The sequence below is a fragment of the Sphaeramia orbicularis genome, chromosome 4 (genome assembly GCF_902148855.1).
Source record: "Sphaeramia orbicularis chromosome 4, fSphaOr1.1, whole genome shotgun sequence".
In the NCBI taxonomy this organism is placed as follows: Eukaryota; Metazoa; Chordata; class Actinopteri; order Kurtiformes; family Apogonidae; genus Sphaeramia; species Sphaeramia orbicularis.
In genome coordinates this window covers 13,448,499-13,463,148 of record NC_043960.1, presented here as the reverse complement: position 1 = coordinate 13,463,148, position 14,650 = coordinate 13,448,499, and the positions used below count along the sequence as shown (strand labels likewise).

Here is a 14,650-nt window from a genome sequence, read left to right as displayed (position 1 = left end):
TTTAATATCATATACAGAAATATGTAAAGGTATTAATCCTACCACAAAAGAAATGTAATGCTTCTAGTTTCGGGAAAACCCATCTTTTTACCAAAACCCTGAAGCTCCATTTCAGTGTCTTGAGCAACTGCATCCTTGAATATAGAATATCTCGCCTATAGCTACTCAGGTGTTTCCTTCTCCTGCTGCTCAGCTTGTACCTACCTAAAGGTGTGTTCCTGGCTTGGCTGTGATTGGATCATTGTTCAAAGGGGGTGGGATCAGATGCAAGTATTTTTACCCACACGGACTAGCAGAAGAAAAGGAAAACCAGTCAGAGAAAAATCTAAACTTAAGCTGAGAGTTACAAAGAGCAAGAAAAGTGTTTCATGAGACATACGTAAAAATGGGTGTGATGAAGTGGCTCGTGATTTTCTTCTTACTGGACATAGGTTCACAGGTAAAGTAATAAAATAAAATTTGCTATTATGTGAACAGGCAAGACAAATATTAACTTATTTGTCAATTATATTGGTGGATTAGAGTCAATACTAAATGGATTTTATAAAATCACACTTAATTATTTTTTCCCCTTTTCCATTTGCAGACAGCAGACGCATCAGGTACTGTGATTACTTTTTTCCACACTTATAACTTTTGTGTAATCAAAAGGGGTCAAGGATCACCCAACCATTTACAGATAAATTATTGTGCAACCTACAAATCCATGCTTCAGATTAATAAATGTGGTATAACGATTTTTCATCAGGTATCCCAGTGAGTGTGTTCTCTGCAACGTCCAAGACTATCATTGTGAGATGGCAAAGAGTCACCGGAGCCAGTTCATACAAGGTCACCATCGCCCTCCAAAGCTCACCAAGCACCGCTGTTTCTTTTGCCACCTTTGGTGAGAACACAGTGATGGGCTCTCTCAACGGTCTCTCCCCAAACAACATCTATGTCTACACAGTTGAAGCGCTGGACGGTAGCATGACAGTGGTGGACAGTGGAACCGGACAACATACAACAGGTGAGGTTCATTTTTGTCCCTCCTTTTTGGCAGTTCAAATTTGATCATCAAAATCTCTTCAGTGATTTGTTTGGTTGTTTTAGACTTTTAGATTGAAGTTCATCAGTTGTGAATGTACAATGCATGAAATTTTTGCTTGAGAAGATGCCAAGATAAACTGAGCAGAAAACCATAAGAAAGTCAGTGTTCCACTTCAAGTTGTTAAAAAATATATTTGTAATGAAAACATTGCATGGAATGTTAAATAAATGCATTATGTGACTGAGGGGAAATCTGTAATCTTACTCCTGAAAATGTGGTCATTAGTATTTTTATCAACTGAAAGAAAATCAGTCACAAGAATCAAAACTTAAACTTTGCTGAGAGTGAGTGAATGATACATACATTAGTGGGTGTTATGACATCTATTTAGTTCATAATGGACCGATGCAACTATTTTATATTTGCAAAGATTTGTTTCTGCCAGTCAGTTATGATGGATGTATTTTATTGATCCCAAACTGGGAAATTACACTGCCTGTTGCACCCAAAGCAAAAATTATCCTACCAAAAGTAAAACTTATTTTTATTACAGCATTGTCATTTGATCTGAATTAACTGTGACTGTTTTAGCCCCTGAGGTGATGGACCCCATTGAGAATGTGAAGCCAAAGGACAGCACAACCATGATTGTGGAGTTCACCCCAAGCACCGGAGCATCTGAATACATTGTGCGAGTCCAGAACAATGACGGCTTCTTCAGGGAAGACACAGTGCTCATGAGCCCTGCTGAGATCGAGAACCTGACTCCATTCACCAGCTACAGTTTCAGCATCATGGCCGTGAACAGCGGTGGTCGCAGCCAGCCTTCACTTTCTGTTACAGGAAAGACAGGTACTGTAATGCAATGATTGTACTTTATGCGACACATTAGATTTATTTCCACTAAAAGAACTGTTAAACAGATCCTAACACACTACCAAAGTGATGAATTCATAGGGGAATACTTCTGAGGAATGGTTTATGTCTAGAAATGAGTCACGTTCCCCCAGGGAGACCAAGCACTATTCTGATTAATCCTTGTGCCCTGCAGAAGTCACTTGATCTATCTCATTGTCCCATTATTGCAGATATTATATACTGTATAATCCACATTCAGAACCCAGTTTCAGTGTTTGTGTAAATCCAGGTTTGTTTTACCTCAGAAATCTATCAGCACCCCTAAGGACCTCTGCTGACACAGTGGTAATTGTATCTGATCCTTCTTTGTAAAACACAAAGAGTTGACCTTACCCTGAGAACAGAACTGTCACCTGTCACCCCCACCCTGACCTCCAGGGTAAAATCTAACCCCAGTGATCCAAAAGACAGAATCACACCTATTTTGTTACAATTTGGCACATTTTTTGTTAGATTTGATATGGACTCATAATAAGATGCTGACATTTAAAAAAAAAAAATTGCTTAAGTCTTATACGCATTTTTATAAAAACAAATTTTTTTATATATGTAAAACTATAAACAGGTTATCTTCCAATCACAGGCATAATTTTCGATGTGTCTATATAGTTGCAAAAACACAACATTTTTCCAAGCCTTTATCTTCTTACTTTGACAAATATGTGGAAGTGAGGTGAGGTAAGGTGAGGTGATAGATGCAAATTTTACTTGTCAATATCCTACTTATGTTCCACAAATATGAAAATTGTATAATAAATAATCACTAAATGATAAATAGTGACAAAAAATTAATACATAACTGTCTTATATGATAAACAGAAGCTGTTGTGATTATAAGTGGTGAAGGAGACTGTGACATTAAAACAGTTAGTTGTACCTAAAAGTTACACTAAGAGGAAATTGGACTGTGCGGAGGTAAAATGCAGGTAAAACATTCCCAGTCAAACTTTAGACAACTGTAAATTGTGAAAACAAAATACTTCTTTGATTTAGATATCTTACCTGCTATAATACACAGAAATGGGGTGGTTATTTTTTCAGCATAGCATATTACAGATTACTAAATTACTCTGTGTAAAATGTAAAAAATATTATTCAAACAAAAGTAATGCAACTCAGTACAGTATAGTATAGCATAGTACAGTTTAATATACTATAGTATTTACTTACTTTCATATTATTTTTCTTAGAAATGTTGCTCAATTAATCTGAAAGTCCCGAGAACATAAATTCACAACACTGAACAGAGCTGGTAGAGGAATTTTCTCATTAAAAAAAAAAAAAAAAAAAATATTACTGAATTTGCAGAATTGGAAGTTGCTCTTGTCCAAGGATGTGGCCACAGCCTGTGCACTCAGCTGAACCCTTTTAATCACCAAATTTTGACCAGTAATTGTGATTTAACTATGGATTACAGTTGCATTTGTTTTGTAATTTAACTATATATCTGTGTTTTACAAAACTGCATCCTGGACTATGAAAATTTCAACGTGAGGCCTCGTTGGTCTGTTGTTATCCAGGTGGACTGTTCATCCCTCAGGTGGTTAACAATCCTTCAAATGTTTTCTTTCCTCGACAGTGTTGCCTCCTCCTGTGCTCGAAACCTCCTCTCCCAGTAATAGCAGCATCATTGTTTCCTGGGACCCAATTCCCCATGCTGTCCAGTACAGTGTGTACTTACACCTGTTGGGCTCAGACGAGATCATCAAACGCAACACTTCAAACACCAACCTGACTGTCTACGACCTGGAGCCTGGTTCACTCTATATGATAAAAGGTTGTGCCTGGGACCCTGAGGACAGAAAGGGAGAGCCCAGTTCATACGTCAACCAGACAACACGTGAGGAATTTCTTTAACATTTTAATATATAAATGTGTGCAGTTACAGTGGCAGTAGGTTTTATGTCTTACAACTTGTCTTTTTATTTCAACAGGACCTCCAACACCGGTCGATGTCACCGTATCTGTCACACACAACCAGGGTCAGGCTGGACTCTTGGTGTCCTGGAGTCTTGATCGGGAGGTTTATGGAGTCATCGACTACCATGTGATGAGTGACCACAACCTAATGTGTAACTCCTCATCTGACTCCTGCATCCTGTCTCCAGTGGGCTGTGGAGAGGTTCACAGCATTCAGGTCACTGCCTCAAATGATGCTGGGCCCAGCTACCCATCCAGCCCAACTGTGTTTATCACCTGTGAGTATAAGACCCTCACCTAGGATCAGTCTATAAATGCTAAAGTTGAATCAAATAGAGTTGAAACATGACAAAAAAATAGACACAGCACAAAGATGATAAGGCTCATAAAATTTCTGTTAAAAATATTTCTCTATTTTTTTCTTGATGTGCTGGGCCATTGTGGAAAATCAATGAGAGACAGGTTTCATACAGGTGTTTTAGACAGATTCATAGTATTATACCACAAACAGTTTTGCACTTAGAGAAATCTAACACAAATTAGATCACAGAAGTAAAGACCGGTTTATTGTAAGCCTAAATTGTATTCTAATTAACAGCTAAAGCCTTCATTTGGTAATAAAAGAAGTCTTAAAAACAGGCTAACTTACAAAGAAGAGGATATGTGTAAAGAAAATATAACGTTTTGGAAATATAAAGCAAAAAACTGATTATCAGTTATTTATTTAAAGGTTTGTAGAGTTATTACAAAGTGACATTATTCATAAAGATTACTTTTTATACACTGTAAAAAAAAAAAAAAAATGCCTGAAAGTTCAAGTTTTCCTCTCAAGAAAACTGAGTCGAATTGACTGAAACAGTGGGCACAATCAGCCATGGTTTTTTTAAGCTAATGCTGGCTTGTATAGTAATTAGCACCATCTAGTGGTGAATTTATACATTACAACCAACCAACTACTACCCTTCCAAGGAGGGAAGCATAAAGGGTTCCTATTAGCGGCAGCATCAATCACAAAAAAACCCAACTATTTTTAGGTGCTTAAATAAAAATTAAAAAACAATTATGAATATTATATGCTCCATAGATCCTCCACTTCAGTTTTAATATTAAAAGAATTTAGAGCAAATTATTCCTATTACTTTATCAGGCTCTACTTTGGTAGAAAAAAAAAAAAAAGCAGCTCTGGATTATTTAATCTCTTACATGAGGTACATCTAACACATATATCAATTATAATATATTTTTTTCATTGTATTTGATCTTTATTTGATCAGGCAAGTCAATTGAGAACCAATTCTCATTTACAGTGATGAATTTCACAATAACTTTACAATGACTGGGCTTTTGAATGTTTAAGTGTTTGTCTTTTTGTGCATAACATCTGTTTTTTCTACCTACTGATGTTTTGCAGCCACTAAATACTTTAATTACAAGGTGCTTTTGTCATTTTCTGTCTCTGAAAGCACTAAACTGCCACAATGTGATAGTATTAAGATGGTTTCTGTCTTCTTTTTGCAGTCCCTTGTCCACCAGAGTCTCTGGCCATACAGGAGACTGCACCAGAAAACTGCACTCTGTCATGGGACTCAGTGGAATATGCTGACAGCTACAGGGCCTACTTCAAAAATGGTGCTGGAGAGGAGGAGATATGCAACACCACCGGCAACAACTGTACCTTCCACTGTGAATGTGGCTACCAATACCTGATGATGGTCACAGCAATCAACCAGGCTGGAGAAAGTCCCAAAGGAATGACCCTCAACTACACCACCGGTAAGACGCAGCAGATGACAGGGGAGGATGATAAACTGTTGTTCTTGTTGTGATTGTTTCTTACATTTGGTTCTCTTTTTGTCCTGCAGTACCCTGTTGTCCAGAGGATGTCAGTGTCTCCCTGGTGAGCACCGACACTTTGGAGATCATGTGGGAGGCCTCACGTGGGGCTGACCTCTATGAGACTCGGGCTGCAGATAATTTAGAGGACATCCGGTGTAACGACACAGCACCTGTCTGCGCTCTCTCTGACCTCACCTGTGACAGGTCATACAGCGTGGTGGTGATACCCTGCAATGACGTCAGCGGCTGCAACCATAATTGTGGAGCTCACACCAAAGACACAGGTAGAAAATGCACCCTGGGTATTGTAGATCACTACAGAGTACATACTGTGTTTGATTCCTTAAACCAGGGGTCAGCAACCCTGGTCCTAAAGAGCCCCTATCCTGCATGTTTTAGATGTTTCCCTCTTCCAGCACACCTGATGGTCATTATCAGGCTTCTGCAGAGCTTGATGATAGGCTTATCATTTGAATCAGGTGTGTTGGAAGAGGGATACATGCAGGATAGTGGCTCTCTAGGACCAGGGTTGCTGACCCCTGGCTTAAATTGAGTAAATATTTAGGCAGGTGGAAAAAGTACTGAAATATGCAACTAAAGTAAATCCTTTACTTTTATTAAATTATATTTTAAGTACAAGTAAAGCTACCCACCTAAAAATTTGAAGTAAAATTAAAAAGTTGATTTAAAATGTACTTAAAGTAAAATTTACTTAGTTACTTTTAGCAACTTAATGAAGGTTATGTAAAAAAAAAAAACAAAAAAACGATTTTTTTAAAACATTTTATTATCCTCTGATAAAAACCAATACGTAAATGTGGGGTTAGGAGATTCAAACCGTCTATAGGTGCAGGGTAGGTGCTAGTAGGCTACTAGCCAACATTATGATATCCTTAAAGACACATTTTGCTTTATGAAAGACAGTTTTAATTAGACTACATAGTTTGAGGTGCATTTGCGAAGGCTCTACTTACCTTCACATACTTTTGCAGATTTTAAGTTTTTTAAAAGCAGAAAGTTCTGTTCGGCGAGACAGGCAGAGCTTACAATACATAATAAAGCTATTACCTCTTTTATATTTGAAAGCAAAACGCTTGTTAATATGTGGCCAAGGGTTTGCTTTACTTTCGACTTGCCGAGAGGTCGATGCCTCTGCTTCCATGTCATCATCATCACCGACACTAATCTGGTGAAATATGTCTACAGACGATTTGTCTCTGAATGGTTGAGTTGCGCATGCGTAGAAGCAAGCATCTCTGTCGGCCATCTTTTACGGCTCTCTACGGCAACCTCGGTTGGACAAATCACTGTAATATGAGTCAAGTAATGTAAAAGTACAGAGAATTTGGCTTCAAGGAGTAGTTTTGTAGCAATCAGAAGTGATTTGGAGAATCAATGTATATGCCTACTTTCGGTTTCTTTCACAGCTGAGAGCCTATCCATCTGACAAACGTAATTTAAATCTAGGGGATCTAGGGAGCGGTGGAGGGTATGATTTGTCCTAGCGATCTTGCTGATACTTGTAAACCAGGGGTGTCAAACTCCAGTCCTCGAGGGCCGGTGTCCTGCATGTTTAGATATTTCCCATCCCATACCCTTCCATCACACCTGGAAGCCATTACGTCATTATCAGGCTTCTGCAGAGCATGATGATGAGCTGATCATTAATTGAACCAGGTGTGCTGGAAGAAGGAAATTTCTAAAACATGCAGGATACCGGCCCTCGAGGACCGGAGTTTGACACCACTGTCATAAACGATGGCCGACAGAGATAAATGCTTCTACGCATGCGTGACTCACATCATCCCAAGACTCAAATCGTCCCTTGACACACACTCCTCTATCCATCTCCTGCAGCCTGCCTTAAGTTCATCATCCAATGCGGCAGTGGGAATCCGCACACAATTTCCTTTCGTTCATATCATTTTAGGTCACATCATTTTATTTTATTTTATTTCATGTTTTATTCAGTAATAGGAGGGATTTCAAATGTAGTGAAATACAATGCTTATTTCTGAATGTATTGAGTAAAAGTAAAATTACCACTTTCAAAAAGTACTTCAAAAATTACAAAGTACACAAAAAAGCTATTCAATTACAGTAATGTGAGTAGATGTATTTCGTTACTTTCCATCTCTGTATTTAGGATTACTTTAATTTCATCTTACATTGTTATCACATGTAACAGTGTGAGTGAAAGTGGCCTTTGACAGCAGAGTGAACCCGGAGTCAGTCTAAATGTACAGTGGTGGAAAAAAGTTTTTGGATACCCCATGCATTTGCGTTTAGAATCACTCTTAAGTCACTGAACTCCAAACCCTTCCGCACATGCATTAGTCCGTTTGAGGTCAAAACTGGATGTTTCAGTAAGATAATGCTTCTTGAAACACATCCAGGGCATGACGGTCAAGAATTTAGTCGTTATTTTTTTCTTGTTAACGATAAACACACATGCACACAAGAAAGCCATTTGCATTTGTTTTTGTGCCCATCTGATGCAGCCACAACTTTTGAAAAACAAACCAAATATTCGACAAATATTTCATGATAAAATATGAGATTGTGTAACATAACAAAGAGGCCCAAAAACTTTTTTCCATTACTATATATTACTATTATATTTTATTATATGTTTTATTATTATATTCCTGTATAAATAAACACAAAACAGATTTTTCCACAAATATTTCACAATAATATATAAGATTGTATAACATAATAAGGGTATCCGAAAACTTTTTTCCATTACTATAAATTATTATTATATTTTATTATATGTTTATTATTATATTCCTGAATAAATAAACACAAAACAGATTTTTCCGCAAATATTTCATGATAATATATAAGATTGTGTAACATAATAAGGGTATCTGAAAACTTTTCCATTACTATATATTATTATTATATTTTATTATATGCTTTATTATTATATTCCTGTATAAATAAACACAAAACAGATTTTTCCACAAATATTTCATGATAATATATAACATTGTATAACATAATAAGGGTATCCGAAAACTTTTTTCCATTACTATATTTATTATTATATTTTATTATATGTTTATTATTATATTCCTGTATAAATAAACACAAAACAGCTTTTTCCACAAATATTTCATGATAATATATAAGATTGTATAACATAATAAGGGTATCCAAGAACTTTTTTCCATTACTATATATTATTATATTTTATTATATGTTTATTATTATATTCCTGTATAAATAAACACAAAACAGATTTTTCCACAAATATTTCACGATAATATATAAGATTGTGTAACATAATAAGGGTATCCGAAAACTTTTTTCCATTACTATATATTATTATTATATTTTATTATATGTTTTTTATTATTATATTCCTGTATAAATGAACACAAAACAGATTTTTCCACAAATATTTCACGATAATATATAAGATTGTATAACATAATAAGGATATCCGAAAACTTTTTTCTATTACTGTATATTACTATTATACTTTACTATATGTTTATTATTATATTCCTGTAAAAATAATACTACATCATAATCAAAGCGACACACGTCAATATGAATGTACATTATACAGTAACAGATAAATGACTAATTCTGTTCCTTCTTCTCTGCAGCGCCCTGTACACCAGAAGATGTGACAGTGAATCAACAAAGCGATTCCTCACTCACTGTCAGCTGGACAGGGACCAACCGTGCAGCTACTTACACAGTGAGTGCAGTTGGAGATGGTGATGTTTACACCTGCAGTGACCCTGGAAGCAGCTGTGACATCACTGGCCTTCCCTGCGGATGCACCTTCGAGGTCAGCGTCAAGGCAAACAGCACAGCAGGACAAAGCTTACCCAGCTTCTCTCATTCAGTGGAAACAGGTGAGAAAACAGACAAAGTCAGAGAAAAACAGCTCCACAGGGAAATATAGTGTTTTCTTATTACATTACATTCGACAGCTTCAGTCACTTTATGTTAAGAATAAACCAGTTTGTAATCTGCTCACAATTCAGACATGTAGGAGTTGTTAACACTTCCATTAATGATTTAGCTTACCTTGTTTTTTAATCTCTCTATCTACCCATAATATTCCATGTCCTAAAGGAAGAAAGAAGAGAAATAAACCTATATGATACTAAATAATTCAAATGAATGCCTTTATGTTAATCCTTTTTTTATACAGTTACATTACATGCAGGTGACTCTCCAACAACTAACAAAATTTCAAAAATAATAATAACATCAGTAACATAAGATCACTGTCCTATTTGAAACCACAATTCATCATCCTGTACATCTCCAAAAGTGTTTCAAGTGTTTTTTTAAGTTGTTATATAATCATTCTTTGCCTAAGTTATGTTAAAAAGTAATACTAAAAACAACAACAATACTACTTCTACTACTACTACTAATAATAACAATATTTTATTTGATGGTGCCTTTCAAAGAATCAAAACAGACCAATAAAATCATACACTACTACTACTACTACTACCACTACTTTCGGCTGCTGCCATTAGGGGTCACCACTGCAAACATCTGCTTCCATCTGACTCTGTCTCTTGCCTCTTAATCATTAACTATTTACCATTTATTGAGCTCAAAAATGTCTATACACACTTTTTTTGGTCAAATTGTCAGATTACATGAGTTTTATTGGTGAATCAATGCTGCAGAAGATAGTGATGTTTCCACGTTCACTATGGAGCCTCTGAATGTCCAAATGGGTTATATGTAATGTTAGTGAAAAGCTGAGAAATTGCATTTTAACTGAATTATTACCTCCGCCAAGGAGGTTATGTTTTTGCCAGCGCTGATTTGTCTGTGTGTTCGTGTGCAAGATAACTCAAAAAGTTATGGGCAGATTTGGATGAAAATTTCAGGAAATGTTGATTCTGGCACAAGGAAAAAATTATAAAGTTTTGGTGGTGATCAGGGGTGGCACTGATCTGCCTTGGTGGAAGTCTGCGCTCTCCGAGTGCTTTTCTAGTTTCAAATTTATCAATAGTATTAGTGGCTGGAAAGTTATTGAACTGTTTGATTAGTAGATGTTTTGGGTTGATGTTTACATCTTTGAGGGTTAATGTAGAAAAGCATCCTCATATGCAATATGTACTAAAACCCTCAGCGTTAATGTGTTTTTTTCCTTGCTGAAACTCTAAACATATGTATGATTTAAATGATAACTGAACATGTAATCTTGCTGGTGGTTCCTCTCTTTCATGCAGCTGTGACCTTTTCTTCCCAGAACCCTGCTGTCCAGACAGTCTCAGTGTGGACCAGGTAACTCAGGCCATGACCAACGTGTCCTGGTCTCACGCCAAAGGGGCTTATTCATTCATCACATCGCTCACATCGTCGCGTGGCCACGCCCGCTGCCACACAGAGGACTCCCACTGCCTCATGGGATGCATCACATGTGGCACCAATTATACTGTCACCATGAAGGCGTACAGCCAGAGTGGGCGCATGTCCAACTGCACCTACCAGGGCTTTTCATCCAGTGAGTGAGGCCAGAGTTGCCTATAGTTCATTTTACAGTGTTTAATTCTCCCCTGACACACAAACAATCAAAACATAATTACGTCAGACATAAAAGACATTGTTATACAAAAGTGTTGTTCCATATATTTCCCACTAGAGGGCACTGACAGCTTTTATTTTCATCTACAAAATGAAGTAATGGTCCATGTTTTCCACTTCCTCTACTGTCTGAAAGATTTGTTTTTATAGGTTTATGAAAAAAATCCAGTATCAGTCCCAATTAATAGTATTAGTATCTACCCAAACAGTTTAGGCTGTACTCCTTAAATGCATCCGAATCCATTCAGGTCTTCCAAATTCCTAATATTTACTTCATTTGTTAATTTAATAGAGACATTTCAGACTAATAAACATCTATATTAGAGCAGTAGAAGATGTAAACAAGTTGAATTAGACCAGAGATTGCTAATTTACACCCATAGCATCTTGGCAGGTAACAAAATAATAGAAGTATAAGTAAATACACAAGTGAGAAAAAAGGACAATATATTATGCAATGGGTTAAAAATCATATCAGATGTAGTTCTTTTATTTCCGTATTTATTTTGAATACAACATATTCTCACTGCTAATTCAGATGGGTCAACAATTAAATACGATGTTTCAGAAGAATTGAGGACAATTTGTTTTATTATTTCATATATATTTTTGTCTTATTTTATTACTGTCTCAGGTATGATACGATGTATCAAATATGATACAAAACTGAAACTCATACATAGAAATTGATATTTAATTTTTTATTTTTTTTTTTGGTTGTTTAGAAAGACCAAAAAAGGCTCTAGTTTCAAAGAACTGGAATTTTCTGCCAATGATTTAATGATTCAGGCTTTACAGGGTTAAACAACAGTTTCTGAGAAGACCAGTGCAATATATTAATAAAGTAGCTGTCGTAGTTCAATGACTTTATATTTGTTGGGATGTCCTGTCTTATCATGACTTTTTGTTTTTATTACATAATAAAATGCCAACTCATTGTATTTCTGTCTGTCTTGTAGGTATCTGCTGTCCATCAGGTGTGAGGCTCTACAAATTGTCCAATAACTCTCTGCGGGTTTTCTGGCGCTCTTCCGGCAGCATGCATAACTACAATGTCGAGTTGATGGGCGCCAACCGCAACTACACCTGCCAAGCAAATGCAGGACACAGCAGCTGTGACATCGACATCGTCCAGTGTGGGGACGTTTATCGTGTAGTTGTGGCTCCGGTCACACCAGAGGGCACCGTAGTCCCATTCTGTGCTCAGAGAATGTATTCAGGTATCACAGACAGATCTTATGTAATTTTCCTTTCAGGTGTTCCTTTGTTTAATAATGCATGGTGTAAAAGTGAAACTGTTCGCAGCAGTTGTGCACTATTACTTCTATTTCAGTCATTTTTTGGAACCTCATTGGAGAATTTAAGAAGCAGAATGTTGAGAAATGTGTTGGGAAAATATGACGTCTGACTGTGTCTTTCTTTTCTTTCAGTCACTTGTTTAGATAGCGTTGTTGGTTCAGGTGAGTACACGTTTACACCCGGAGTTTTCCATCTTATTACATACACTATTGTGATTAAATGATCATAACTGAAACCTGCAGCATTAACTTTTCCTAAAGAAAATTATGCAAACCCTGTAGAAGAGTAATAGAACAGAATAAGTGTATGTCATTGTACAATGGCTATACAACAAAACTGGGTAGAGCTTACCCTCTTCAGTGCCACAAATTAAAATGATGAATTACAATAAATAAGACAATAGAATTAAAACATCCAATAAAATCAGAATATCCAATAAAAACAAACATCTAGAAAAAACTAACATCCAATGAAATCAGAGAGTCGCTAAAACATACATTAAAATCCATAGTTAAGACCCTTTGCACACACATACACACATACTTGTTATTTAATTAACACACAGGTAATGGATCATTTCTCTAATGTCCAAATTTTCATTGTTTTCCAGTGATTTACAGAGGAAAGAGAAGTGTGGAGTAGCATCTGGTGAGTAAATATGTTGTATTTAATGAAAGAGAAGTGTTAAGAAGTTTATCTAAATCCCTTTGAGAGAAACTGATGAAACACAGAGTAAGAGGTTTTGACATGAATACATCATAGACTTTTGATTTCTTAGTCTGGGTAAACATGGCTGTATTTCCCCAAAAAAACCACATCTCCCTCTTTTTGTTCTGAATAGAATATTATTGTCATCTTAAACGGAAGGTCTGCTGAAAATGACCAGAAAAACCTTGACTCTGAATAAACCTGTGATATCTTTCTTTCACAGCGTCCTCTTCACAGATGCACCAGAAAGATTCTTCATCAACGTCTTCCTCTTCTACTTTCATCACCTCTGCTCTACCGGAATGAAACTTCATAATCTTTAATAAATACAAGAACATCACGTAACCAAAATGCCTTCCAGTTGGAAATAAATTGTTAACTTATGTCTAACATTCTTGCGAGATGATCACAGTATGAAAAATGTGTGACAAAAGAGAAAAATAATGTATAAGAAATTGTGTTAAACCTGGTTTAACTCGTGCTTGTGTAACACGGCTGCACAAAGCCATCTACGAGCTGTGATTAAGCACATTAACAACACGAGTATTTTCAGTGTTCACTCCTCTCAAACAAAAAATAAACTCTATAGATTTGAGAGGCCTCATATGATAAAATATATGATTCACAAAAAGACTAAAAACATAAATAAATTGTTGTGGCTGTCTAATTACAGAATTAGCTGCCTGAGTTATTGGACAAATTAAACCTGATTGGCAACTAATTCAATAACAGTAACTTTAAATTCATTGTGAAACATTTTGCCCCTTTACTTGAAATATTAAATTGACAAGTGCTAAAGTAAAATGACTTATGTAGCTCTTCCCCAAGTTAGAAACCTCCTGAAAATAAATGGCAGTCATACAGTTTCCTGTTGCTGTAATTTCAGGATGATGTTAAATATGATTGGAATATATGTCACTGTGGTTGTGTAAACCTCACACATATTTCTCTATTAAAGACTTCCCAGCATCATGTTTGTGTGGTGTGATTCCTCTTGCACATGAATATTCACTGATTAGTTACAATTGTTATTATCATTTTGTAATGATGAAATAAAGTGAAAATAATAATAATAATAATAATAATAATAATAATAATAATAATAATGATAATACAGGATAACACAGAGTAAAAGAAATGAGTGGAAAAAAACACAGTTCACTCCCTGTAGACTCTGATAGTGATAGGATGTAACTAAGTAGTTTCAAGTGTTGCACATGAATACAGTTAAGTACAAATTTTCCAGTACACCCCAGAGGCAAATATTACTTTTTACTCTTCAACATTTGTCTGACAACTTCATTTACTTCTCAGATTTACAGTTTTTCAACCCAGTGTGAGCCATATATACATTCTCATGTG

At 36.0% G+C, this 14,650-nt stretch overlaps 1 protein-coding gene across 1 annotated transcript; it reads left to right on the top strand.

The window, feature by feature from the left end:
• Window positions 1-318: 318 nt before the first annotated feature.
• LOC115417511 (fibronectin type III domain-containing protein 7-like) lies at window positions 319-14,260 on the top strand. The gene is made up of 14 exons (XM_030131468.1): window positions 319-439; window positions 587-602; window positions 749-1,009; window positions 1,622-1,882; window positions 3,528-3,788; window positions 3,883-4,146; window positions 5,387-5,641; window positions 5,731-5,988; window positions 9,325-9,579; window positions 10,947-11,201; window positions 12,241-12,501; window positions 12,712-12,741; window positions 13,191-13,228; window positions 13,512-14,260. Exons 1-13 carry the CDS (start codon window positions 386-388, stop codon window positions 13,220-13,222), a joined length of 2,463 nt encoding a protein of 820 aa, XP_029987328.1. The 5' UTR covers window positions 319-385; the 3' UTR covers window positions 13,223-13,228; window positions 13,512-14,260.
• The last annotated feature ends 390 nt before the right edge of the window (window positions 14,261-14,650 follow it).

Bases quoted from the DNA above. Each gene is read 5' to 3' on its own strand.
- LOC115417511 (XM_030131468.1), top strand. From the start codon at position 386: ATGGGTGTGATGAAGTGGCTCGTGATTTTCTTCTTACTGGACATAGGT. The intron at 5,642-5,730 runs GTAAGACGCAGC...TTTGTCCTGCAG, and splicing joins GACCCTCAACTACACCACCG to TACCCTGTTGTCCAGAGGAT. The intron at 12,742-13,190 runs GTGAGTACACGT...ATTGTTTTCCAG, and splicing joins AGATAGCGTTGTTGGTTCAG to TGATTTACAGAGGAAAGAGA.